This window comes from Strix uralensis, chromosome 15 (genome assembly GCF_047716275.1).
Source record: "Strix uralensis isolate ZFMK-TIS-50842 chromosome 15, bStrUra1, whole genome shotgun sequence".
Lineage (NCBI taxonomy): Eukaryota > Metazoa > Chordata > Aves > Strigiformes > Strigidae > Strix > Strix uralensis.
Genome location: NC_133986.1, coordinates 16847831 through 16874772, shown reverse-complemented (window position 1 = coordinate 16874772; position 26942 = coordinate 16847831). Strand labels below are relative to the sequence as shown.

General features: G+C 40.5%; 1 protein-coding gene across 2 annotated transcripts; it reads left to right on the top strand.

Annotated features, from left to right (window-relative positions):
* The first annotated feature begins 305 nt into the window (after positions 1–305).
* On the top strand, positions 306–21872 carry HPS5 (HPS5 biogenesis of lysosomal organelles complex 2 subunit 2). Of its 2 annotated transcripts, none has more exons than XM_074885313.1 (23): positions 306–360; positions 1954–2123; positions 2551–2661; positions 3506–3570; positions 4215–4407; positions 5918–6051; positions 7330–7545; positions 7889–7960; positions 8197–8285; positions 9271–9449; positions 9676–9834; positions 10736–10895; positions 12945–13068; positions 14820–14966; positions 15834–15908; positions 16399–17006; positions 18340–18463; positions 18670–18825; positions 19364–19483; positions 19794–19907; positions 20243–20349; positions 21009–21294; positions 21741–21872. In XM_074885313.1, the coding sequence occupies exons 2-23, from the start codon at positions 2016–2018 to the stop codon at positions 21799–21801; spliced, it is 3408 nt and encodes a 1135-aa protein (XP_074741414.1). In that variant the 5' UTR covers positions 306–360; positions 1954–2015; the 3' UTR covers positions 21802–21872. The 2 variants fall into 2 exon arrangements, with proteins under 2 accessions (XP_074741414.1, XP_074741413.1); XM_074885312.1 differs by lacking the exon at positions 306–360 and adding an exon at positions 436–812.
* Positions 21873–26942: the final 5070 nt, after the last annotated feature.

The following is a 26942-nucleotide window of genomic DNA, read 5'->3' as shown; positions in this document are numbered from 1 at the left end:
CCCCGTTCCCCGCCGTCACCCGGCCCCGCGGTGCGCGGCCCCGCTCGTTCCCCGCCATCGGCCCCAGCGGCCCGGCTGCTCCGCTCCCAGGTCGGCGGCGCCGCCGCCACCGCGCTGCGGGGGAGGGGCCTCCCCTCGGCAACGATCCGCGGCGGGAGGGGGCGCCGCGCGTCAGCGTCACGTGGCCGGGGCAGGCGGGCGCGCGTGACGCAGCTTCCTCCCGCGCGGGCGCGCCCGACGTGACGCAGCACAGAGCGGCCGCGCGCCCCCGCCTCGCCCCGCCCCTCCCGCGGGTCACGTGGGCGCTGTGTGAGGGCGGGGCCGCGGAAGATTGGCGTGAGGGAGCGAGCGGAGCCGCGGGTAAGGGCGGGGTGGGAGCGGCGGTTCTGGGCTGGGCGGGCCCCGGCTCGGCTCGGCGCTCGCCGCCGGGGGGGGTATCTGTGGGAGGGGAGTCGCTGCCGGCCCCATGACTGCCCATGTCCCGGTTCCCGGCCGGCGGCAGCAGCTTTCGCTTTCTCAGCTGCCGCTGTCGGAGCGCTGGTGCGGGCGGCGCCTCACGCCGGGGCGGGAACCGCTGGTTCCCTGGGCTGGCCTTGGTGTCCGTGCCCCGCCCGGGCGGGGGCTGCGGGGTGGGGGTGGGCCAGCGGCCTCCCCTGCCCGGCTGCTTCCGCGGAGAGCCGTGTCTGAGGCAGTCGGGGGGTTCTTCGGTGCTTTTGCGATACTTGCCTTGACTCCGTGTGCCTGAGAGGAAGGGGAAGGGGGTTGTAGTTCTCTCGGGCTGGAGGCTGGCGAGCGGGCAACGGGGGCCGGAGGTAGGTCAGACGGTGAGGCCGTTGCTGTTTGTCAGGGGCCGAGTTCTGAGGAGTGGTTTAGAATCTCAGGCTGGCTTTGTTTATCTGCGATCTTCCTTACGGCAGAGCGTGTAAAATGGGCATTAAGGTGTCTTTCTGTGCCAAATACTCAAATCCAGAACAAACTAGTCTTTTCTTAGTCATTAGAGATGGTCTAGTCTCTATCTCTGGGCTAGAGTACTTCCTAACTTAAAATTTTTAAGATGTATTTGAGAATTTTTAAGAAATAATTTTCAGTCTTCCCGGCTAAATGCATATCTTCCCCTTTCCTAGTGCCTGGTGAGGGTAGGCGTTCGCTTTTCTTGTAAGGAAATGTGAAGTTTCACATGATAGTATTTCTGGGAGGGAGTTATTTAACTTATGCAATTACATGCTAAACATTATTTAGAAATTCAGAGTCTTATATATGAAGTGTAACAAGTTTGGGTTTTTTTAATCAACATACAGGTCTAAACTAAAAATTCCTCAACAAGGGATTCTTTTAAAGTATGTGCTGTTTAGGAAAAATATATGAGGTTGCAACTTTGATAACTATTTAATTCTTGGTTTTCAATCAGTTATCTATCTTGTATGCTGGAAATGAGGTACTGTGGGAAGGATAGTTTATGATGTTTATGTATAGTAGTATGAAAAATGCACAAATGCAGCTAAGTCTAAATTTTTATCAGTTGAGGAAAATACTCCTTAAATTTAGTTTTGGAAGAGAAGGATGATGTAGGTATAAAATGCCAATGCTAAATATTTTTCTTGAGAAAATTAGTTTGAAATCAAGAGTGCATGTTGTGGGGGAAAGTGCATTTTACCCTAAAACAAGGCTTTTTCCATAGGTGGACAGAACTTGTTTCACAGGTGGATGTGAACATATCTTACAGCTACAATTTAAATATTTCCAAGCTTGGTACCTGATAGGATAAGTTTTCTGAAATGAACTTCAACAAAAACTTCTAAATGAAGCAAGGGTCTAATTTTGCAGCCCTTGGGCCTTTTTGTCAAACTGAAACCTGATGCTCTTTGAATGGGAAGATGTTTGGTGTTTCTTTAAACACAGAAAAACAGATGTGATACTAAAAAGTGAACTAATCAAGAAATTTATTTTTGGCAGGTACAGCTAAAAGCTACAGTTGTAATGCACCCATGAGTGAGTAGAGCTAGCTGTGCACATCAATGGCCTCTGTGCCGATAATTCCAGACTCTTACAATCATGTGTTGGCAGAGTTTGAATGTTTGGATCCGTTGCTCTCTGCGCTTAGGCTGGATTCTAGTCGTCTGAAGGTGAGTTTGTGGTGTTTGGGTGGGGTTTTTTTATTTAAAAATTCAAGTAATGACCCTATTTGATTTATTACCTGATTAATGCACAGGATTCATCTTGTTGGTTTTGGGTATGTGCACGCTAGCTTATGGGGGAGGAGCACTTTGGGAAGAAGTAGTGAAGACAGGATCTTATTACTCTGTGTGTGTACTCTTAAGGCAACTGTGGGGTAAATGATACAGCCTTACACAGTTGCTGTCTTTTATACTGTTTGCTCCAACTGCAGAGTGTGCTGTTCTGGTATCTTTGACGACTGTGCTGCCAGTGTTTCAGGAGTGGTACACACAGCTGGCAAACAATGAAGCCTTTAAAAAATAACATGCAAGAAAAAGATAATGTTATTAGTACTTACTAGCAGCCTGTTATGCATTCTGATTTTGATTCCTTCAGTGCACATGTATAGATGTGTCGAAGAGATGGCTAGCTCTCGGCAGTTCAGGAGGAGGACTGAACCTTATACAGAAGGATGGTTGGAAGCACAGACTCTTTCTCACTCATAAGGTAAGGGTAAAGAATTCCATACAAAAATTTCCAGGGAAAATGGGACTGGGAAAGAGTCATTGTTTCAAGTTATTTTTTATTAAGAGTCAGCAGGCATTTTCAGCTTGCTGCATTGTCTGAATAAGGTGACATTTTGGATTGCTCCGTTTAAAAAAAGGTTGTGGTACTGGAGCGTATCTCCAGAGTGTGTGGTGTAATAGATTTCATGAGGCGTGAAAGAAATTACTTGAGAGGGTCAGGCTTTTGTTTTTCAAATTCTTACTTTTAACAGCAACAACAGAGTCACCTGAATATTAAAAAATTGGAAGAAAACTTTGAATATGAAACCAGAGCAACTCATGTGTAGATAACTACCAATGTCTGGAACTATGAACTACCTGGATAAGCAAAGAAAAGATAGGCTGGCTTGCTTTTGCTGAAAGAGGTCATGGAACAGGGATGGCTGTTTCTACAGCCAGATGCTATTTCCTGGGAGCCACTGCTGCTCCCACCATAACATGAAAGCAGCCATTTTTTTAAGGTTGGGAACATCTCACTTAGTTCTAGCAAAACAGCTTTATAGGTGCGAGGACAGGAGAATAATTTCTCTGTTTTCCAAGTCAGAGAATGAACTGCAGTCATTTCTCTTGATGTTGTCATGTTATCATCAGCTGCATCTTTTTAGAGTAAGCTCAGTGTTTGCAAACAAGACCAAAGGAAGACAACAAAAAAACCCCACATCACAACAAAGTGGTAGCAGCTGTTGACATGAATCTGGTTTATGTCTTAAGGATAAAAGTTGTGTACTGGTAAAGGCAGCACAAGACCAACTTTCACCTGCACTTACTCCCATACTTGCTTTCAGGAAGGTGCCATTTCCCGGGTTGCCTGTTGCTTGCATGATGAAGACTATGTTGCTGTGGCCACCAGGTGAGTGATGTACTCACAAACCTGAATGCTGGATAAATATTTTTAAGTAGCTTCTAAGTTTCAGACTTTGACATCTGCTGAGAACTTGAAGGGGGGCAGGGAATTAACTGATAGAATATTCTGCAGGGAATGAACCCTACAGAATATTTCTCTGCACAGACAGTTTGCTTAACTTTTTTTTTCTGGAATAATTGTGCCAGAATAAGTATTATTTCTGTAACAGAACATTTATGGGAGAGCTAATTCATGTGAAATTATGACGATAAATGTGTCTGAGACGTTTCAGCATCAAAAGAAATATCTTCCTTAACTTGGTAAAGTGAGATTGGTAGTTAATACCATTTACATTGTTTATAATCCATTTAAATGCTTATTTTCTGCATCCTCACTGGCAGTTCCAGTAAATGTGAGAGTACACTTCCAAACAAAGCTGCTGATGCATTGTAATGCAAGGAAAGACACTTACTAGTCTTCAAAATTAAGAATGTGACACTTCTTGAAAGCATACAACCTCAAGCACAGCCAGCTCTGAGATCTGCTACTTTACTTAGATTTTCTGTTTCTTTGGAATAATGCATCTTTATCACTGATAAAACATTAGAAGATTTAGTTTCAAATTGTATTTTCTTTTTTAATTGTTGTAGCCAAGGTCTTGTAGTAGTCTGGGAGCTGAATCAGGAACGTCGTGGGAAGCCAGAACGGATTTATGTTTCCTCTGAGCATAAGGGCAGAAAAGTCACAGCTCTGTGTTGGGATACAGCTGCCCTGCGTGTTTTTGTAGGAGATCATGTGGGAAAAGTATCAGCCATCAAGATTAACACATCGAAACAAGGGAAGGTAAAATGTTTCATTCTTTGTTTGAGATGAAGAGCTTCACAGGGGATGATGTGTGGAATCTTTTTGTTGATTTTAGTGAAGTAGAAGAGAGGAAGACTTGCCAGCTGGTGAAGTTCTGGTAGCTTTGACTGTTGGGATGAAGAACCAGTCTCCTGAGACAACAATAGAAATCCTAACCCATGAACTTCCCCAACCCCCTCTTTTAGCTGTTTTAGTAATGCAACATAAAAATGCTTTCAAATTTACAGAATTAAAAACTGGCCGAGTTTCTTCCTCTTGGAATTTGCAAATATCCAAGTCCAGGGTCTTGGTGTTTCTGAGCCTGTTGAATTCCACAGGCTCCAGCTACAGGTTCAGCTTTGCGTTTTAGTCCTCAGCTCAGCTGTTGATCTGAGAAAGGGCAATTGCAAACTCAGATTTTGCTTGGCTCTGTCTGGATACTCTCATTCTTAAAGATGTGGATTAGTTAAAATAAATGGTAGGTGGATGTCAGGCTTACATCCATTACATTTTGTGCAAAGGACACACATGTAATGATACCAGCCTGATTTCTAGCCCTTGAGTGTTCAAGTTTTAACATTACTAGGTCCTTTCCTTCTTTTAATCTATGAGAAGGAGCATGATCTGGAAATAGGTGTGTTCCTCCAGGTCCCTTCTAGCCCTCATGAAAGATTTTGACAGGAAATTGACTTAAAAGCAAGACTTGCATTTAAAGAAAGCTGAAAAATTTAGCTGGGGGGGGGGGGGGGGGGGGAAGGAGAGAAGAGAAGGGCTAGGCCCATGGAATATGTGTCTGCTCACAGCTGTTAAAGGAATCGGACTGTTGAATCTCTCACGTAACATACTTTGTCACATTCCTAACAAAGGAAGCAGCTTTAAGCTGTCAGAAATGGTGACTGTCTGCTAGAAAACTTGAGTGCAGTTCCCGGTAACTTCTTATTCATAAGAAGTCTGTCTGTGACTTTGTTCTGCCACCCATGCAGACTGAGACACTTGTATAATAAATAGTATTGGGGTAATTTGCTGTAGGGTAATAGAGAAAGTGAGTTTATGTAAAACACCTAAATCCGATGGAAGGTTTTTTTGTATTGAGTAATTGCTCAGGTCTGTCTCCATAAAACTGTTTGCTGGCTGAAAGTACCTGTGGGGAAAATTGAGAGAATTGACAAAAGCACAAAGCTTACAAAAGCAAGCATAAAAACCCCTCTTAATGTTACAGAAAACACACTCTTTAAAGAAATGTCAGGATGCTACAGGGAAATGATTTTTTTTTTTTTTTTCTTAAACCTTCAGTTATGGTTTTTGGAAAAGGAGGATTTAGATTTCTGTGCCTCTAAACATTGAAGCCTTGTTTGGTAAAGGAGGGAGAAGAAAGGAACTGCTCTGTCTTATGATGTATATTCATAGCATACATGAGTCTTTTCTGAATTTTGCAATTTTAAGTTAATGAAATAGTCTTTACTTTGAACTGATGCCCAGTATGTTTTTCTTTTTTTCTTTCTAACTGTAGGCTGCTGCTACTTTTGTGATGTTTCCTGTTCAGATTATAACCACCGTAGATTCTCGGGTTGTTCAGCTTGATTATTTGGATGGAAGACTGCTCATATCTTCACTTACACGCACTTATTTGTGTGATACTGAGAGGCAAGTTATATTTTACTTGTGAAATATTGGACTTTTTAAACACAGAGTTTCTGAAGTGACCTCTGGAGATCATCTAGTCTAATTTTCCTGCTCAAAGCAGAGACAAGTAGATTGTGCAGGACTGTGTCCAGTTAGGTTTTGAGCATCTCCAAGGATGGAGACTCCACAAGTTCTCTGGGCAAACTTTGCCAGTGGTTCACCACCCTCACAATAACTGAGCTTTTGCTTATGTTGAAATGGCATTTCCTGTATTTTCGTTTGTGCCCATTGCCTCTTGTCCTTTCACCGGGCACCACTGAGAGTAGTCTGGCTCTGCCTTCTATACTCTCCCATCAGATATTTCTACACATGGGATCAGATGTGTTCCCCCCTTCTCTGTTCCAGGCTGACCAGCCTCTCTCAGCCTCTTCTTGTAAGGCAGGTGCTGCAATCCCTTAGTCATCTTTGAGGCCTGTTGCTGGACTTGCTGTAGCATGTCCCTGTCTCTGTTGTACTGAGGAGCCCAGAACTGGACCCAGCACTCCAGTTATGTCTCACCAGTGCTGAGAAGAGGGGAGAGATCATCTCCTTTGACCTGCTGGCAACAGTCTTCCTAATGCATCCCAGGAGACTGTTGGCCACCTTTGCCAAAAGGGTGTGTTCCTGGCTAACAGTCAGCTTATTGTTCACCAGGACCCCAGCCCCTTCTCTACAAAGCTGCTTTCCAGCCAGTTGGCCTGTACTGGTGCCTGGGGTTATTCCTCCCCCAGTGCAGGACTTTGCGTTTATCAGTATCTGTTTATCTAGCCCATGGTTCCTCAGTTTGTCTGTGAAGATATTAGTGGGGCCAGTGTCAAAAGCTGTACTGAAGTAAAGATAGACAACATTCACTGCTCTCCTCATCTATCAAGCCAGTCATTCTGTTGCAGAGGGCTATTAACATGATTTCCCCTTCATAAATCCATGCTGACTGTTCATATTCACCATCTTATCTTTCATGTGATTGGAAGTGGTTTCTGGGATCGTTTGCACCGTCACCTTCCCATCACCAGACTGACTGACTGGTTCTGCTGAGGAAAAACCTTCATGATCTGAGCATTCGTTTAAACTAATGAGTATTTCTGCACCCTGTCTTTTATAGACTTTATGCAGGCTTTATAATATTTATTATAGATTTTTTTAAAGCACCAAAACCAATTCAGCAACTAGTATTTAGTGGTTTTATTCTTCAAGAAAACCTAAAATTAATTAGAGCCTTTATTAATGCTGCCTTAACAAATATGGGTTTTTTTCCACTAGAGAGAAGTTCTGGAAAATTGGTAATAAAGAGAGAGATGGACAATTTGGAGCATGTTTCTTCCCTGTTGGAAAAAACAGTGGGAATCAGCAGCCATTAATATATTGTGCGCGACCTGGCTCAAGGATGTGGGAGGTGAACTTTGATGGGGAAGTGCAAAGCACACATCAGTTCAAGCAGCTGCTCTCCTCACCGCCTCTCCCTGTTGTTACTCTCAGGTAGAAGCATGAGTGTTATCAGTGCTAAACTTGCTTGGGACTTCCAGACTAGCTGAAAAGAACTGCATTGATGCTGAGAAGATTAAATAAACTTCTAGTGCACTCAAACATTAATCCTGGTTGTCATTACAGTCTTCTCTAATAACAGAAACCAGTAGTTGAGATATCAGAAATGCCAAAACCTTGATTCTGCAGGGATGCCTGTGTGACCACCACAATGAGTGCTGCTGTCATAAGACTGTTTATTTAAGCCAGCCTTGTATTTACAGGGTTAAGAATATCATATTGAGAAAGTGATATGATTGTAGTTATGCTTCTAACAGATAATAATTTTACTTTACAGGATGGATCCTCATTATACTAATTCCAGTCGCTCTCCACAATCTTTATCTTTCCCTAAGCTGCTGTATTTGACGTGAGTATTTTTCAGCATAGCTTCCTGCTGATAAAGTAGACTTAAAAATAAAAAAGTTATATATTCTTCTAACTTATATTACCAACTTCATCTTTTTGCATAAGAGTTTTCAAAGTATCATGCTAAACGACTGTCCCACTTCTCACTTGCTGTACTTAAGTCCATGCCATCCCCACATATTTTGCAGTGACTACCCCAACTAACTGTGGTACTGTTAACATCTGCTTTGCTTGCAGTGAGCACTGTGTGATGACCTGGACAGAAAGAGGCATTTATATTTTTCTTCCTCAAAGTGTTCAAGTCTTACTCTGGAGTGAAGTAAAAGGTAAACTTTAAGAATCTTTGCTTTGTAATATTGTCTGTTAATGTTTGTCAGTTCTGAAGTTCTTGCCTAACATGGTGCCTTTTCAAGCCTAATTTCTGTAGCTGGATTGCAGATCATTGATCAGAAAACTTTTTACTTGTCATCTGTTAGGTACATCCTTGAATATGAACCCTGTCCCTGCCTCCTCCTGCCACCCCCTCCCTCTGTAATTCTGAAAACATGCTTGAGAAAAGAATGTGGTGTAGAGGGAATCTTAAAATACAGTAATCAAGTAGTGAGAGGTAATAACCTGCAGTAGCCTTTCCTCATTTCTGTTTATTCAGGTTTCCTGTCACGTGTCCTGTGAAGGATAACCTGGCTGCTGAAAGCTTAATTTTCTAACACCTGTCTAAACTGGAGCCAGGGGATGTACTTATTTGGCAGGGGAGTGAACCCTCATAAACAGTTTTGTGTGTATGGTTATAGATGTAGTCCTAGAGTCATTGTCAGGCTGTCCCTTCCTTCTTCTCTCCCTGCCTTTTGATGTTAAGTTTCCAATGCATTTGTCATGGAGTGTTTGCATATAACGTAACTATTTCATTTGAAAACTGCTGAAGATCAAAGTGGTTTTTATCTAGCAAATGTTTTCCTTCTGCTTCAAAGCTAACAATGATGTATTTCTCATCCTTATCGGTCTTTAGTTTTTCATACCCCTTCAGAGGAAAAGGAAACTTTTCGGTAAATTTAGTGTAATTTTTTGAATGCTTTCTAGAAATGCAACTCTGGAAAGTTTTGATACTTTAACTGTGCTTTATAGTTGCTAGATGCTAGCTTAGCACTCTTCAGTGTTCTTTTTTTCCCATGCTGCTTGTGCTACAGTGTGTTAGGCCTTTGCACGCATTTGCATTCAGATGGGAAATATGTTTTCACCACCTTTCAGGAACAGAAAGGAATGTTGACTAACGATTTTGATCCTTTAGATACTTTTGTGCATCTCATTTTGCAGATATTCAGGATATTGCAGTTTACAAAAGTGAGTTGTTCTGTCTCCATACAAATGGAAAAGTTGTGCACCTCTCCCTTCTGCTGATTGACCGCTGCATAGAACGTCTGATGAGAAGAGGGTTCTGGACCCTTGCTGCCAGGGTCTGTTGTCTCTTCCAAAATTCAATTATTTCTTGCAGAGTAAGTAAATACCTCTTTGTAAACGTGTAATGGAACTTCACTGTTTCTGTTCCCCTCTCTTCCATTAAGTTACATAGATTTCTGAGATGGATATTCTTGGAGTTTTTAAAAAGTCTTCTAAACATTATACTTCTAGGATTAAATTTAGCCTGCATCTATGGTACCTTTTTGCTTTTCACATGTGCATTAGAAATAATAATGCTTCTGTTTCACTGTGTACTTTTAGGCAAGAAAAAATTTGCCTCTAGACAAGCTGGAGCACTTGAAGTCTCAGCTGGATGCCTCAACCCAAGAAGATCTCGTTACGCAACTGGAAGAACTAATTTCAAAATTGGAACCTCCAGATTCTGCCTGCAGCAGTAGAAGGAGCAGTATTTCATCTCACGTACGTGCATTGGTAGTGCCAAAAATGTTACCTGCAGATTTTATCTTTATGGCTTAAAATCACCTCGTTGCTCACTTTGAAGATGAGGCTTTCATTTTTACTATGTCTACTATAGCTGGTAATGCTACTTTCTAAAATTAGATGGGGTAGAGGTATGAAATACTACTACCTGGATTCTTTAAGCTCTCAGGCCTCTGCCTTTTTTCCATATTATTTTGTGGCTAATGCCTGAGATGTGAGCAAAGATTGATAAGAAGAAGGCTTTCTCCACAGCTGATCTTAGTGTTTTAATATGCTTCAGTAAAGGTCATCTTGATTGTAACTGTGGTGTTATGTGGTGAATGCTCAGAACTATCCTAGCCCTATTTAAAAAACCTGTTTCACTCTGAAGCTTAAGCAGAAAGCTCTAACGAGAAAAAAAAAATCAAAGCATATTTCTAATACTCTTTTACATGTACAGCTGCTTGGTATTGTCTTGGCTTCCCAGCAGCTTTTCAAGAAAGGGGAAATATTTCATAGCTAATACAATGTATCAGTTACTGCTTTCACTAAAAATGTTTAAAAAACTAATGTAAATTCTATCTTGATGTGGTGGACAAGTTTTTTCATTAGCAGATGGGAAAGTAAATTACATAGACTGACCATGAGCGAAAGAATGTACCTTTGTCCTGAAACTGAATAGTTTTGCAGGGTCCATAATTGTGCTAGCTGGGTATGGTTAACCAACAAAAAGAATACAGAATATGTCAAAAATACGCTGTTATATAGAGCTTTTTCAGACAGTGAATTATGAAGTGCTGTGAGGTTATTTGTGTGGGTATGGTTGGTTGAGTTCATTGCAGGAAGTTTAACAAGGAAGCACAACTCGTACAACATTTAACTCCTCTCCCTTGTCTGACAGGAAAGCTTCAGTGTCTTAGACTCCGGAATATATCGTGTTATCAGTCGAAGAGGCAGCCAGTCAGATGAAGATTCATGTTCTCTCCACAGTCAAACATTCTCAGAAGATGAACGACTTAAAGAATTTCCTGCACACCAGGAAGATGAACAAGTAGAACTTGGTAATTTTTCTTAATGAAAAGATGTTATTTGTGTGCAATTTTTATTTATTCTATGAGAATTCGATTGGGTTGGCTCTGTGCTCTTATTTTCTGCTATGAAGTTATCCATGATTAAATCCTCTAATTTGGGAACACAGTCATCCCACCTTCCAGTCAAAGTCGTTCATTGGGGTGAAATGCTGGCTCCACAGAAATCCAAGCTTAAAAGCAAACAAAATCCAGAGAAACAAAACAAAAGGTCCAGAGGGCTTTTACCAAGCTGGGACTTTACTCAATTCCCCCCTCACTCACATGTAGTTCAGTCAACTGAGAGAATCTTAGTATTACTGCTATGCCAGTGTTAATTGAGCTTTGAATGAGTTTTGTTTGCTGCTGCTATCCTTCCAGTTACATTTGTTCTAGCAAAAGAATTTCTTAATCCTGGCTCTGGCTTTATATTTCCTTAGGGAAAACAGTAGGCTTACGATAAGTGTTCTTAACTTTCTTGCAGGGTTTCATTTGTAAAGGGAATCATCTCTTACACATGTAAACATTAGGATAGGGATGATAGAATTGTTAATAACTAATGTTTAGACCATCCAGGGAGCTTTTTAATTTCCTAACAAGTATCTGTCACAGGATGAAAGCTAGAGTGAGACAGTAATGGGTCTTGTTCTCTGCTCTGGTTGGGATTGGGAGGGGATGGAGAAGCCCAGGATGGTGAGGAGCTGGCTTAGTTCCTGATATGGTAGAGAGGCTTTCTAATAGAAAGGGTGCTTTTTAACTTTTGTAGAGAGTAGATGACAGTTGAGGATGAACAGAATTTGGATGCTTTGTTGGGGAAATACATGGTGGCAAAGGAGAGTATAGACATTAGTATTTACTCCCCTACTTGTCAATAGTGTTGTCCTGATAAACTACATGTTGTTTGTAGCACTTTTGTTTACATGTGCCTCTACCTACATTGCTGTTAAAACAACAAATGGGAAAACTTGGAAGGAAGTGTATAATTTCCGATATTAAAACTAAAATGAAGGGATGTAGGTTTTGAATGTCAGAAGACAGAAAAGTTCTATCTGTTCAACAAGAGAGAACAAATTTACTGATTATTTCAGAGCAGAGAAGTTCTAGATGCTTCTTGAAGCACATGTACTTAATTTGGTATTTAAGAGAAATGGATTTAGTGTCTTCCTGCTCACATTGACGTAAGATGTCATAAGTTTTAGGTTTCTAATCTGCATAATGAACAAAAGCAGCCTTATTTACAAGCAATCGTAAAATCAGTTGTGACCTTTAGGCACTGTCTAGAGAGACTGTAGATTCTAATGGGAGAATTTCTGTAACAGCATAGCATCTTTTCCTCTCAACAGTGCAGATAGTGCTGACTTGCAAAATGCAGTGTCATCCTTACTTAAAAGAATCTTTTTTCTTATTTACATCACTGAAAGATACAGTGTCTGTTTGTACCAGGAAATGATTAATCAAAACACATTGTAGATACTGTTAGGGATATAAGAGTGAAAAGGAAATAGTGATTCTGTATTTTCTGTGATTCTTACCAAAAGCCAGAGAGCTATGGGCTCAGTTATCTTTTAAGTCTGTTCAAATAAAAGGATGACTTATACCCTAATCATGGCTGATGTTCCTGTATGTTCATAGGTGATTTAGGTTTCAGGAAATTGTTCAGTGTGAATTGATGTATGCCACAATACTTACTTTTTTCTAGATGTTTAAATAACTGTTAGTGGATTAAATCAAGAATGTTGTCCCTTAAACGGACTGTGAGTCTACTTCTAGAAGATAGTTTTCATACAGTTGTTGGTCATCATTTGCCTTGTTACAGAGCCAAAAGACTATTAACAAAGCAGACCTACTAGGTTCAAAGTCAGAAATAAAATGGCCCTTGAAACCAAGTAGCATTTTTCTGGCTCTACACATTGTTGAATATTAAGTAGGAAAATATTGCATGCAGATTATCCATTAATGCATTAGTGACTTGCAGTTTGTTTCACTGTTCCATTTTTGCCAGGTCACTGTTTCATGACTCTTTATTTCAATTCCATTTGTTAGACAATGTATCTCATGCATCTGTGACGGTTGAGGCTGACCGGAATGAGACATTTCTCCCATTCAGTATTCCTTTGTCATTTCGTTCCCCATCTCCTCTCGTCTCTCTCCAAGCTGTCAAAGAAAGGTAAAACTTGCAGCAGGTTCACTCATCCATTACATCTTTTCCTTTTCTGTCTCTGAATTTGTAGTGTTGTCTCGTTTAGTTCATGCTCTGTTCTGCAAAAATGTAGCATCTGAACTGAAACACTGGAGATGCAGTCAAGTTTGCTAGACAGTTGAAAGCCTCCATCTTGACTCTAATGAAGATACGAAGAGCTGCTGTTAACTTCAGTGGAGCCAAGATTTCAACCTCAGTTTTTAAGTGGCTAAGAATGTTTAACATTACCCTGTAAACTGTGGTCATGGTTTGTATCTAAAGCAAACTTACTGAATATGGTTTTGGGATTTTGCTTTTCTGATACTTAAATGAATGAGTGAAGGCTTCTTATGTTGCTTGGGGATAAATATTAAAGTATTCAGAGCATGCTAGATATTGCTAAAGCACGCTTGCATAGTATACCACAGGCTCTGCCATCGCCCCACACACACCTTTCCGTGAATCTAGTCAATTGCCCAAGTGTTTATGAAATAGAGGTAGCTTATACCTGGTGCAAGTAAATATGGAAGTGTCTGTTTTATGCAGAAATCAAACTGCTATTTTAAAACTTGCTTTAAAAAAACAAAGAGGAAGAAATATGAAGGAAAGGGTGTTAAATACATAATTAGAAAAAAATTCTGTATGTTAGTTTCTTAGCTACAATGTTGCTGGCCTATAAGGATAGTCTGGAAATTTTTGTATAACCCTCCCTTGATCACTTAGGTATGTGAATTATGTCCCGCAACAAACATTTGTAGCGGATACCACTAGTGTGAGGATCTCAAAATAACCTTCAGAAGTACATCTGATGTTTTGAATTCTTTCTAAACCATAAGCAGTGTTTAGGACTTTACTAGTAATAAGTGTTTCTACTAATAATGAGAACTAAATTTTCATGTATTCACTATATTCAATTTATAATTAAATAAAGTACTATCCCTTTCACAGCTAATTTTTAAAAGTTTACCTTTAATCCTTCTATACGTTGAAGTCCAATTGTTTTGCTACATTTGAATCCTTTCTTCTGCACCGAGCTTCAACTTCTATACGTCGGTATAGCAAAAGATGCCATATTCTCTGGCAAACAAGTAAAAGGGTTGCTTTCTTCTTTTTTTTCTTGATGATCTTAAACTAGTTCTTGGCCAGAAAGCAAGAAGCTGATTTTTCTGTTCAACTCTTGATGACATAGTTCTCTTCATGGCAGCGGTAGAAATAATTGGGTTTTGGTATCTTCACTGGGTTTTCTCTTGAATAAAATATCTGAAGGCAGAGGGATTGATGACACGAAAAGGACATTTTAATGAGCTTTGTAACGTGAAGAATTAATTTGGAGTATTGTAAAACTGTTTCTTACCACCAAGAGGGACATAATTTCCTAATGATGCTTTCTGTTTATAAGCTTTAAAATGCAATGTAGCCAATCTGCATTTATTTGCATACAAATACATGTTGAAATCTAAGTGCTAGTATTAGTATGTGATCCTGTTTCTCCAGCAGCAAAAAACCCAAGTCTTAAATAGTTCAGGTTTTTATTCTGTGCTGAAAGTATGGACTATGACTGAAGTATGAATTTTGAGCAGCAGCTTAGTTCTGTTGTCCTTGATCATCACTGCTCTCGTCCTTTTCTCAAGAGTTCTTCAGATTATAGTTTCTGAAATCATGGTTTGAATGGAAAGGAAATGCTTGATTTGTTCGGTTTTGAACTTCTAATTTTAAATGTTTGAACTTCTGACTCCTAGCGTTTCCAGCTTTGTACGCAAAACTACTGAAAAGATTGGCACACTTCATATAAGTCCTGACGCTAGAGGGAGGCAAGAAGCAAAGGATGACGAGCAGCTGCAGGAGCTGACTGTTAATCTGGTAGCATCTCCCCGGGAAGAGAAAGAGTGAGTGCAAAACCACGTTTTCTTAGCAATTGCATTTGCTGAATGTTCTGAGGATAGCAACCTAAAGAAAAACTACTGTTCCAAGTAGAACGAGGAGCTCAGCGTTCTGTTTTTCCAGCTGCCTTTATTACTGTGGTGGGTTTCAGTGCTTCTCCCTGACTCTGTTCCTAGAAGCTGCTTAGGCAGTGAACATTTCTGGGTGGTGGAGCATGCAGTCTCCACAGTGCTGTAATGACTGAAGAGCAAGAACATAGTGTATATGGGATATAGGATAGTGTATAGGGACATAGGATTGCTGACCTCCTGTGTATCTGTGATGCTCGTTGTAGTTCTGGACATGAGTCCAGCAGTTCATTCCCTGTCCTTTCTGCCTGGGGAGTAAACATTTTCTCTCTCTGAAAAATGTGTCTTTTGTTTTCTGTTTGTTTTGGGGTTTTTTTTTGTTGCTTAGTTGGTTTTTTTTAATAATGATAGTTATAAAACATTGAACTTCTTTAATGGTTGTCCAGTTAATACAGAGTTAAGTTATTTCACGTTCCAATGATCTGCTAATTTACCATTTTGGACTAACTTTCATATAGTGGTGTGATACTGATTTTTATTCAGTCCCTGCAGAAATCTATTGTAGTGGAAGTAGAAGCCATTATAGAAGGCCACAAAAATAGTAGCATTGGTTGCTCTTCATGCCTAATTCATCCATAATTTCTGTTGACTTGTTCCTTTTTTAGAAATGAAAGCTCTGTATTTTTTTTAATAAAGGAATTAATATTGGTTCCTCACAAATTTGAGGAAACTCGTGAGCAAATCCTCACGTAAATTATTAAGGATAATACTTCAGATAAGACTGAAATTAATGTGCTTTTCTAGGTTAGAACCACAGAGCTGCCAGCTTCCAGAGGAGGACCATCTAAGAGATCTCAAGGCTGCAACGGCAGAAGCTATGTAAGCAGGGAAACTTTTTAGTGTATAGGTATATTTGGGCTTCGGTAGAAAAATGATTGATTTTTTAAATTATTTTTTTATTTGTAGATGTTCAGAGCATTACTCTTGTGTGTATTAACATGATCGGAAAGGATCTTATCTGGTTAATGATTTGTTTCCCCTATTTAAAACCAAGCAAAACCCACTAAAAGCTTACTTAGATACTCCTAGTGTTACCCTTTTGTCCTAACTACAAGTATAGTTTAAAAAAACCCCCACCTAACAAAAATCCATTCTGAAAGAAATCTTGGGGAACTCAGGATGTACTAATATCAAACACAGGCAGTATAAGTAGCCTAAATTCTTTCTGCACTCAAAACCACAAAAAACAACAACCAACTAAGTCAAATTTAGGAGTATACTTCGAATTACACAAAAGATATACAATACTTCACTTGTGGCATCTTATAACTGTTAAGCAACTTAGCAAACCTCTTTTTTTATGCTGCAGAGCCAAACTCCAGGATCCCCTGGTTTTGTTAGAACCACAGTGTATGAGAAGGGTTTTACAGGAATGGCTCGTCTATCTAGAAGAAAAGTTTGGCAGCAGAGAGCATTCTGCTTCCTCTATTAAGAAAAGCAAGACTGTGCGTGCTGAAGAACAGAGTGCAGTCTTGGAGGAAAACCTACGACTCGATCCGACTGATGGAGACCCAGCAGACAAAGAACAGAGTAGTATCTTGGAAGACTGCACTGAAAAGGAAAACACTGATGAAACCTGTGTAAGCAAAACCATGTGTGAAAACAGTACTGATTTGAAGGGACCTTTGGCCTGCAGCTTTCAAGTGTCTCCTCCGTGTGTCATAGAACCGGATGTTCAGAAAGATCTCACTGAGTTGACAACACTGTGTTTTGAACTGCATGTATTTTCTTCTGGAAATGGTGATGCTGAGGAAAGTTCTAATGGAAGTCTTCCACTAGCAGCTTCGTGGACCTTGGCTTGTAGGTTTATGCAAAGCTACTTCTTTCTTTTGGATTTAAAAAGACTAAAGCAGTGTATTATAACCATGTATGCAACCAACCCTAATGTATGGGAAACATACATCGCAGGATTGAAAGGTAACTAGTGAAAATGTTATTACTAGTAAACTGAAAATAAGACTCTTTGGGAGAAAAAGAAAAAAGCTTCAAGACACTCCCATGTGTGTCTGCAAATTTTCCTTCTGCAGGTATAGTGTGGGAGGGGGAGAATTGTTGGTGTAGGGGAGGTTTTGTTCCATTTTTGGATTGTTTGGTGGTTTGTTTTTTCCCCCAAAGAAGAGCTGCTGGCTCCTTGGAGAGATTGTTCCTCCCCTTCCCCAACTTTGCTATCATGAACCTTTTTATTTATATGGAGCTTGTTGGTGGAACACTGTAGTGATTATAGAACAGATCTATTTAAAAACAAATACATGTGCTTCAAAGAGCAAAAGCATCTTAGAATCATATGTCTAGAAACGAAGCAAAAGCTAGGGGAGGGGCTTCAGTATTTGCACTGGAAACAGAAGATTTGACTTGCAGAGGAATGTGGTTAATGTGAAACAAAACTGAATGGAGTAGATAGTGCCATGCAAATGAGTGGCTTGTGATCACTTCAGACTACTTTTTCCACAGAAATCCTTTCTGATCATTTTGATGCCTCTTTAGCCTTATTGAACCAACGTTTCCTGATTATATTGGAAAACAGAACTTCATCTATTCTCTGCATTCAGCTTCTGCTTTGTGCATTTCTTTTAAGAGTGAATTAAAGTCTTGGCATTGATTTGGCACCAACAGGGAGTAGTCAAACAACAGAATCTTGCTTTGAGGGTTGGTGTCTGGTATTTGGGTTTCTGGGAATCTGTTCACTATTTGAATTTTGAGAGCCTTAGAAGTAAAAGTAATGTACACATCCCCAGTTTGTCCTCAGTTGGACTGCACTTGTGCCTGTAGGTTAATACTCGCATTTCACCGGCATCAAGGTTCATGTTGAATTCTACATTCTGTGAAGTCAGTGTCCAAGCGGAAGTTTTTATTTATTAATAGAAGCAAATTGTAATATATGAAAACTGGTGCACATCTGCATTCTATTCAGCAAGCCATATGTTCTGCAGTGGGCTATCCTTTCTCACATGAGAGAAAAATTACCTCCTCAGTCTCAAGAAAAGGAAAATATATCAAGAATGTTATTCCCTGCCTTAATTGTATCATTTTATAACTGTAATTGGCTGTAAGTGCAGATTAGTGATGTTGATTTCTATGAAATGAAGTAGGATCCTCACAAGTAGGAGCTGTTCACTTGTTACTATTGTTAGAGAGTTCCATGAAAGTACAGATAACTTTAGTCCCTATGTTTAACAACAGCTCTGTGTGTGTGTTAAGGGGGGAAAAAAACTTGCCCATATCTTGTCACTTGAGTGTTGATTTATTTCAGAACTAACTTGTCACAGTCCAGTGGCCTTATCAATGGAAAATGAAGATATGTTGAAAATACTGAAACAGCTGCATGACCTGGGGCCTTGGGATGACAGCCCACTGTTACTGGTACATGCTCAAAGGTTTGTAGCAGAGGCCTTTTTTTTTTTTTTTTCTTCAGTGTTCTTAACTTTCTAGCAGGAATTGGTACACCTCAAATTTCGTGAAGGTTTCTGACAATCTTTCAAAGAGATCACCTTTCAGTACTATCTTGAACTTCCAAGAGATCTTGGAAAAATTATAATTTTGCTGTTTGGTACTGAAATTTTTTTTTATCCTTTCTCTCCAGGCTTTATGAAAAATTTGGGGAAATAGCTCTTCGGCCCTTGATCAAGTTCCACCCCTCTATTTTGCCTTCTGATATCAAACAGCTTTGCAGGAATGATCCAGCTCACTTTTTAGCATATTTAGATAGTCTGGTGAAATCAAAGCCAGAGGACAAAAGGTAAAGGGAATACAGAACCTTTTTCTTCTGTCTGCTGTCTTCATCGTGTAGCTGCCTGGGGTTTTTATCGGTTTTGACTTTTGGGGCCTTTTCTTTACTGTTTATGTATCTGTCTGCTTGGTGTTCTTTAGTATTAGATTCCAAGTCAATCTGCCAGTTTTATTGCTTTCAGACTGGGTTTTTTGTTAGATTAGATGCTAGTTTTAAAAGGGCTTTTCTAAATACTACTTTGAATAGTACTGACTATTGTTGTTCTTGTGCCTGCAGTTCAGTATGCCAAGGTTAGACAGCATTTAAAAAACAAAAAAACCCCAAAAAAGCCCAAAACAACTCTGGGGGAACTCAACCTGTGAACTTGATGGTTTTCTGTGGTCCCTTCAGTTTCTAGAAATGTAAATCATTCTAGGCTTTTCCATATTTAATTTTACATCTGGTTGTTTTTTGGGGTTTTTTTGGTCCACACACAATCTCTACTTTTCCATATCTGGTATATTTAAAAATGGTACTTTTTTTTTTTCCTGTGTGTTTTGTTTTCTAGGTCATCTCTTCTTAGATCTCTTCTGCAGCCTGAATCTGTACGACTGGACTGGTTGTGCTTGGCAGTTTCTCGTGATGCACCACAAAGAGCAAATACTGTGGATGCGGAAGGAAATCCCAGGTAAAGTAGGGTTCACCTGAGGTCCTGAGTGCAGCAAAAAATTTTAACAGGTCTGCAGGCTTTTGGCTTAGATTTTTGTATGACATGGAATCCTTGGAGTATTTTGCGTGTTGCAGAGTTCAGCAGAAGCAACCAAAGGGTTGAATAACTTTATCTGTAATGCTTTTCAGAGTGACCGCTCTAGAGAGGCTTTGCAGTGTTTCATTCATTTTTCCTTCTCTCTTCTCATATACCTGCCTTTCTTGTAGAGAGAACATGATGTTCTGAAGAAAATCATTAATGCTTTAAAACTGAATTTCTCATCTTCTAGGCCACGATCGCATTTGTTTACTTGGGGCTACAGCCAGCTCATTCTGCTTTTGATTAAACTCCCAGCTGATTTTGTTACAAAAGAGAAGATGGCTGACATCTGTAAATCACATGGGTAAGAAGAAGACTTGGTAATTCTTGATACTTGGTTAGTTGGTATTCTGACCCCAAAAAGATACAAATGAAAACACCCGTCTGCTCCTTACTTGAACAGGTTTTATTTAAAAACCTTTCCTGTTTTGAGGATGAATATTGAGTGTCCAATTTAATGTACCAAATACCCCTTTTGGTAAAGGGGTATTCCCCATGTCCTTATTCTGCGCTGAGTTCTGACATTCAATAAATTCAGTTGCTTCTGTCTTAACTGATAGTTAAATGAGCATTTAATTATTGTTGACTTTAGTTTAGACTGAATATTTGATTCCTGAAATCTTTACTTTCTTATTCAAGGTTTTGGCCTGGATATCTTTTTCTCTGTCTGGAGCTGGATAGAAGAATAGAAGCCTTTACTAATATTGCTCGTTTGGATGATTTGAGCCTGTTGAATGGAGAAGATGGTTAGTGAGTCTTAAACTGTGTAAACAGACCTGTAATATTGGAACTGCTCTTATTATATACTGATTTGTTCAAAGTTGGATTGAACTTTTAGTTTTAAGTGTTTTGGTAGGACTAACTGTGTGTAGTGCAGCATATTTAAACACTACACTCTTGTATCTTCAGACTGTACTTTGGATTCAGTTGGGCTAGAAAATGCTTAGAAGTTCAAGAATGTAGAGTTCTTTATCAGTTGGGAGTAAAAGCTAAACTTGGTGTTGTAGATAGAGGAATAGCTACACTCTGCACAGCACAAAACTCTCCCCACTACATGTGCACACACGTGAAGTTACGACAAGCAAAGCATTGTATCACATGGCAGAAGAAAATTCCCAGTAGCCCTAAGATAGACAAAACAATTCTTTGTCTCTTGACTTAAACCAAAGCCTTAAATACTGAAGTATTGTGGAGCTTTGTGTGTAGTTCACCACTGAATCTACACTGAGTCAGTCAAGGCAGTACACTTCTGTACAGAATTTGCTTGTTGATAATGCTTGGTTTTCTTAAATCTTCACAGAGAAAAACAGAATAGCTTCCTTTTAAAAGTATCTGTACTTAAAAGTAGTAAGCTTAGAGTAGTCCCTGTTTTACAAATAATGTAACCAACACATTTTACATCTAGGTGCCATTCCAGAGACCATAGAAGAATGGAAGTTTCTTCTGCATCTTGCACAGAATCACAGCACGGCTTTCCACCACCATGGCCCACAGAATGGGAGTGCTGTCAGCAACGGTAGCTCCAGCTGCCCAGACTGCGTCACTGTGGAAAACGTAGCGCTCTTACTGGCAAAGGCCATTGGCCCAAATCGTGCCTTGCCTCTCTTGCAGGAGTGTGGCTTGACACTAGAATTGTCTGAGAGGTTTACTGGTGTCTGTGAAATACTGAGAATTGCTGAGAAAAGGCAAAGGTAAGATGACACGTCAGCAGAAAGTCCACATTATTCATTAGGGATCGTCTTGGTGCTTTAAATTTTCTTTTCAGTGAACAAGACGATACAATATACTTTTTACCTCTGATTTTAAACTCACCTGAAAGCTTTTCTATTATTTAAGAGCTATGTATTGTGCAATATAGGCATTTTAAATGGAAAATAAGGAAACGGGAAACTCTATGTTAAAGGTGTATGTGAAGGACATTCTCTGAAGGAGATACCTGTTTTGCTGAGTCCTGCAGAGGCTCTGATCTCACCTGTCCTTTCCAGAGAAGGCATGCATGGTGATATCATGATGTTACTTCTGAAATACAATCATGTTTTCAACAAACTTTTCTTCAAAAAGCAAACCAAAACTTTTTTCTGTTGTTAGCTTTTTTTTTTACTGTTTGACATTTTTTTCCCTTTTGCTTTAATTACAGAGCGCTGATTCAGTCCATGTTGGAAAGGTGTGACCGGTTTTTGTGGTCTCAGCAAGCATAGAAAACAACTTGGAAAACTTTGGGAACATTTTTATTGTAATGATTGTATATTAAAGTGCCTCTTAAACTTAACAGGCTCTTAAAGAAATGAACTCCTGTCTAAAAGTTCAAATCTATCGAGCCAGTTTCCATCTGGCAGGTATCTGACAGAACTGTTGACAGTTCTTCCTTATTCCTTTGGAGATGAGTTTTGAACTGTGGAACTTAAAACAGTACAATATTTATCTTTAAGCTCTCAGATTTCTGAGATGAAAATTCCTGAGTTTATTTTCTAAGTCTGTATGACTTCAGTGTTAAGGATATGAGCTCCTACATATTAAATAATGGTGTATAAAATTTTTTGGTCGTTTGTTTGCAAACATGAGAAGCCATTCCTCAGAAATACCCAAGCCCGTACTTGTTTAATTGTGCTGTAAATGACACTGACTTTTTCAAGTTACTACAGAAGTGCTTGTTTTGATACTTTTTCTCTTAAATTATATGGACTGGTCTTGCCCATTTGAAATGCATTAATTGAGAAAAAATATTTCCCTCTTAAAAGAGGAGGGAAATATTTTTCAGGAGCGGATTAATGGTTAAAAATGCTGACTAACAGAAGAACTTGTTAAGTGAACTTATATAAGCATGATATTTCTAAATCGCCCATATCTATTTGTGCAACATGACTATGGACGTCAGTTGGGATATTTCAACAAACCTCAGGACAGTGGAATTAGAATCGTAGAATCACAGAATCATTTCTGTTGGAAAAGACCTTTAAGGTTAAGTCTAACCCTTAACCTGACACTGCCAAGTCGACCACTAAACCATGTCCCTAAGCACCATGTCTACATGTCTTTTAAATACATCCAGGGGTGGTGACTCAAGCACTTCCCTGGGCAGCCTGTTCCAGTGCTCGACAACCCTTTTGGTGAAGAAATTTTTCCTAATATCCAATCTAAATCTCCCATCGTGCAACTCGAGGCCGTTTCCTCTTGTCCTATTGCTTGTTACTTGGGAGAAGAGACCGACACCCACCTCGCTACACCCTCCTGTCAGGCAGTTGTAAAGGGCGATGAGGTCTCCCCTCAGCCTCCTCTTCTCCAGACTAAACCCCCCCAGTTCCCTCAGCCGCTCCCCATCAGACCTGTGCTCCAGACCCTGCACCAGCTTCATTGCCCTTCTCTGGACACGCTCGAGTCATTCAATGGCCTTTTTGTAGTGAGGGGCCCAAAATTGAACCCAGTAATCAAGGTGCGGCCTCACCAGGGCCGAGTACAGGGGTAAGATCCCTTCCCTATCCCTGCTCGCCACGCTATTTCTGACACAAGCCAGGATGCCACTGGCTTTCTTGGCCACCTGGGCACACTGCTGGCTCATACTCAGCCCGCTGTCGACCAGCACCCCCAGGCTCTTTTCCTCCAGGCAGCTTTCCAGCCGCTCTGCCCCGAGCCTGCAGCGTTGTGTGGGATGGTTGTGACCCCGGTGCAGGACCCGGCACTCAGCCTGGTTGAACCTCATACAGTTGGCCTGGGCCCATCGCTCCAGCCTGTGCAGACCCTCTGTGGAGCCTTCCCACCTCCAGCACATCAACATCCTGCCCAACTTGGTGTCATCCGCAGACTTACTGAGGGTCCGCTCGGTCCCCTCGCCCAGACACTGATAAAGACATTGGACAGAACTGGCCCCAGTACTGAGCTCTGGGGAACACCACGTGTGACTGGCTGCCAACTGGGTTTAACTCCATTCACCACTGGCCACCCAGCCAGTTTCTTCCCCAGTGAAGAGTGTACCCGTCCAAGCCATGAGCAGCCAGTATCCGCAGGAGAATGCTGTGGGAAACAGTAGCTTTACTAAAGTGCAGGTAAACTTTAGTAATTCCACAATGAATAAAGTGAGGACCACATGTCTTATTTTAATAATGTTTTTAAAAGCTGAAGGTTTAGGTAAGTATTTTTAGATGGATGCTGTCAAGAAAGAAGTCTTTTAAAATATCTGCTAGAATATGAAGAATCATAAATTCACTTGGACTTTATTTCTCATTTACAGAACTATGCTTTCTACCAGCACTCCTTCTGCACTTAAGACATCTTTGAATAAGTTTCTTTCTAGGCTTCTAGTTTTGGCCCTCTTCAATGTCAGACTCTCACATTCTTAGCAAAAGGCCATGGTGACTGGTCAATACTTGACTTTCACAAATGTAATTTAAACAAAAAATGCATGCATTGGAACTAAACTTTATTAAAATCCATAATTTTGACATGAAATGACTTGAAAATATTTGTTTATAAAGCATCTTTTTCTGAAGTTTTGCAGCACTTGTGCTGCAAAATAATGCTTTTATTTTCATCAGAATAGGACTTAGTAATACAACTTTCAGACTTCTGAGAAGTGCAGTCTGACTACTTAATCTCAGTTGCAAGAAGGACTCTATTGTAGAGGGTTGGTTACTTTCCTAGAGGAAATGAAGCTACAGGGAGGCAATTAGTGGCAGGCTTTCATCTGTTAACAGTGTGGCTTGTGGAAAAGCCAATACAGAACTACTTCTAAACCAGAAAACTTTAAATCTTTTGGGGTTTAGATTTTGATGTTGGAAACAGCACAGATCCTTCTATCAGAAACACCCCATGCTCTTACAGTAAGATTTGGAATTGGAGCCAGGCACCTGCAGTGTGTGGTGAGGTTACACAAACCAGCTGCTGTTGGAGCCTGTTCTCTTTCTTACCTGCCAAACGGGTACGCTGCTCCCTCCATGGCTGTTGCCTAATTTAACTAACTCCATTTCATACAGTGTGAATGTCATCCAGCTTTAGCTGAATGCTTGTGTTGCCCTCCTTGGAGGAAGTTGGCTGGTTTTCAAAGAATGTACCTGGCTTACCCGTGTATGTAACGGTTCCACTACATTTGCTTTGTGTAATTTGTGTACGCAGCAGTGTCTTTCTTACTTTTGTACACTTGGTTAACTTTGAGTGAGGGCTGGGGTTTTTCTGGGTTTTTACAACAAATCATAACTATATTCAAAGCTTTTTTAAAGATTTTGTGTCAGAACGGTCATATAGCTAACATCACGGAAAGCATTTTGTTCAAATTTGGTGTCTAAAGCGAGCTTGTGTCGATTTCAACTAACTTGGCTGTCAATAAAGAGTAAGAAATTACTCTCTGAAGAAGAGTTGGAAAATTACTATTTCCTGTTCTTGATACGTGTATTTACATCTCATGTGGGTAAGATGAAGGGACTGTGAAATGAAGTGTCTTCTGTTTAAAAGTTACAGTTGTACAGAGCAATGCCCTCACCCTAAAGCTACAGCCCCTGCCAGCTCTTGTCAGCCAGCTAAGCATACACTGCTGATAGTTCAAGCCAGCCTGCGCTGGAGCAGATGAGCTGCAGCTCATCTTTGGTTTTGGTGACTGTTGGTGGAGGGGACCCTTGAAAAGCAGAGATGAATAAAGGGGGCTTTGCCTGGAGCACTTTAAATAGAAGCTTTGTTGGTTTTGTTGTTTTGTTTTGTTTTTTTTTCCCCCCCAAAATACATAAAAGCCTCATACCAATGAGGCCAATGCTAGTAAATATTCCATACAGCAGTGTGGCAAAACTGAAGTGAATGATTGCCCATGTAAACTTAGATAAGGTGCTATTACTTCCCAGAATAAGGAAAATTGCATGTATTACGGTGCCTGAGCTGGGAATTCACCTCATCCCCTTTCTCAATCTGAGACTTTAGATTGCAAAATGCCTACATTGCGGAATGTTTGCAGAATGTAGCTTGCATTTATAGGTATTTAGAATTAAAGGGCAACCAGTTTGAGGTTGCTTTTTATGTTAACTATATCAGAATGTACAAACCCAGAAAATGGTCTCCCAGGCACCCTTGTATGTGTTATGTTTATCCAGTGTGCACACGCAGCCCCTGTGCCGGAAAGGAATATTCCATTCAAACCCTTCTACGTGCTCAGAGGCAGCTTGCCTATTTGTGTTGCAAAAGCGACAGTTTTGGCAGCAGCTTGTTTCTGTAGTCTGTGACTTGGAAAGCAGGCCAAGAGGATACAGGAAAGCAGCGCTCAGGCTGTTCCTTGCTGGAGCACAAAGCTGGTGCTTTATCTCAGTTGCTGAGATAAACTCAGTTTATCTCATTATCAGACAAGCTCCAGCGTTGTTGTCACTGCTGCTGTCCTCCTTGTTAAGAGACAAGTCAAGGGGATGCAATCCGAGATCTAAAGATCCCCTCCAGCACCTACTTTCTTGCAATTATCCTCCTGTTTCTGCTCTTTGCAGAAAATTTTGGTTTGGAGAAAATGTGAAACACATCAGCCCATATCAGAAGACTCAGAAATACCCTGTATGGTCTGAAATGTGAGTGATTGTAGGGGAAAGTTCCTTAAGTCAGTTTTGAAGGCAATGCTCTGTCCTAGGTCCCTGGGCAAAACAGCACATGAGTTAGTGAGCCTGTACCCCAGCTTACAGGAATAATTTTCCAGTCTTTTTTTTTTTTTTTTTTTTAAATCAAAATCAGAAAGGTGACAGACAGGGCTACTTGTGGCCAGCAGAGAAGGCACATGAGCTGACGTGTAGTGTAAGGGCATAAGTCATCACTAGAATGTGAACAGAGTTGCAGCAAAACACAGCACTCCAGTCTCTAGAGTAACTGAGCTGTTACACTGTTAAGTATCAGATTTATGGGCAGTGGGGGAAAAAATTACGTGTCTGGCCACCTGGTTTTTGCAAGATTTCCTTGTCCATTGGGTTAGGGTTTACATTCTTGTCTCATTGTTCCATTCAGAGACACAGTGTACTACAGAATGTCTGTGCTGCCACTCCAGGCCTGTCTGTGGAGCTATCTTCTTCCTTTAAGCTAAATTCTTGTTCGAAGTCTGGTGATGCCCAAGAAGTTAACTGCTGGCGTTTTGTTAGCTCAGTTTATTGCACCTCTTTTATCTCATGCCTCTGCCCTTCAGCTCTAGCAGCTATTGTTTAAAGAAATAGAGTTAAGAATGGGGAAACTACACATACCTTTCTGCAGAGAATTTAAAGAAGCTCTCTTGGACTTGGTAAATCATGTATGAGACCACACAACAGGGAGACATTCTGCACATTCATTCTACAGTGCAGCTGCACTCAAACCCAGAGCTTTCTGCAGGGGAAACAGTGGGGTCAACTGTTAACCA

Coding starts and splice junctions, on each gene's coding strand:
- HPS5 (XM_074885313.1), top strand. CDS start 2,016: ATGGCCTCTGTGCCGATAATTCCAGACTCTTACAATCATGTGTTGGCA. Junction 2,662..3,505: donor GACTCTTTCTCACTCATAAG/GTAAGGGTAAAG, acceptor ACTTGCTTTCAG/GAAGGTGCCATTTCCCGGGT. Junction 9,450..9,675: donor ATTCAATTATTTCTTGCAGA/GTAAGTAAATAC, acceptor GTGTACTTTTAG/GCAAGAAAAAATTTGCCTCT.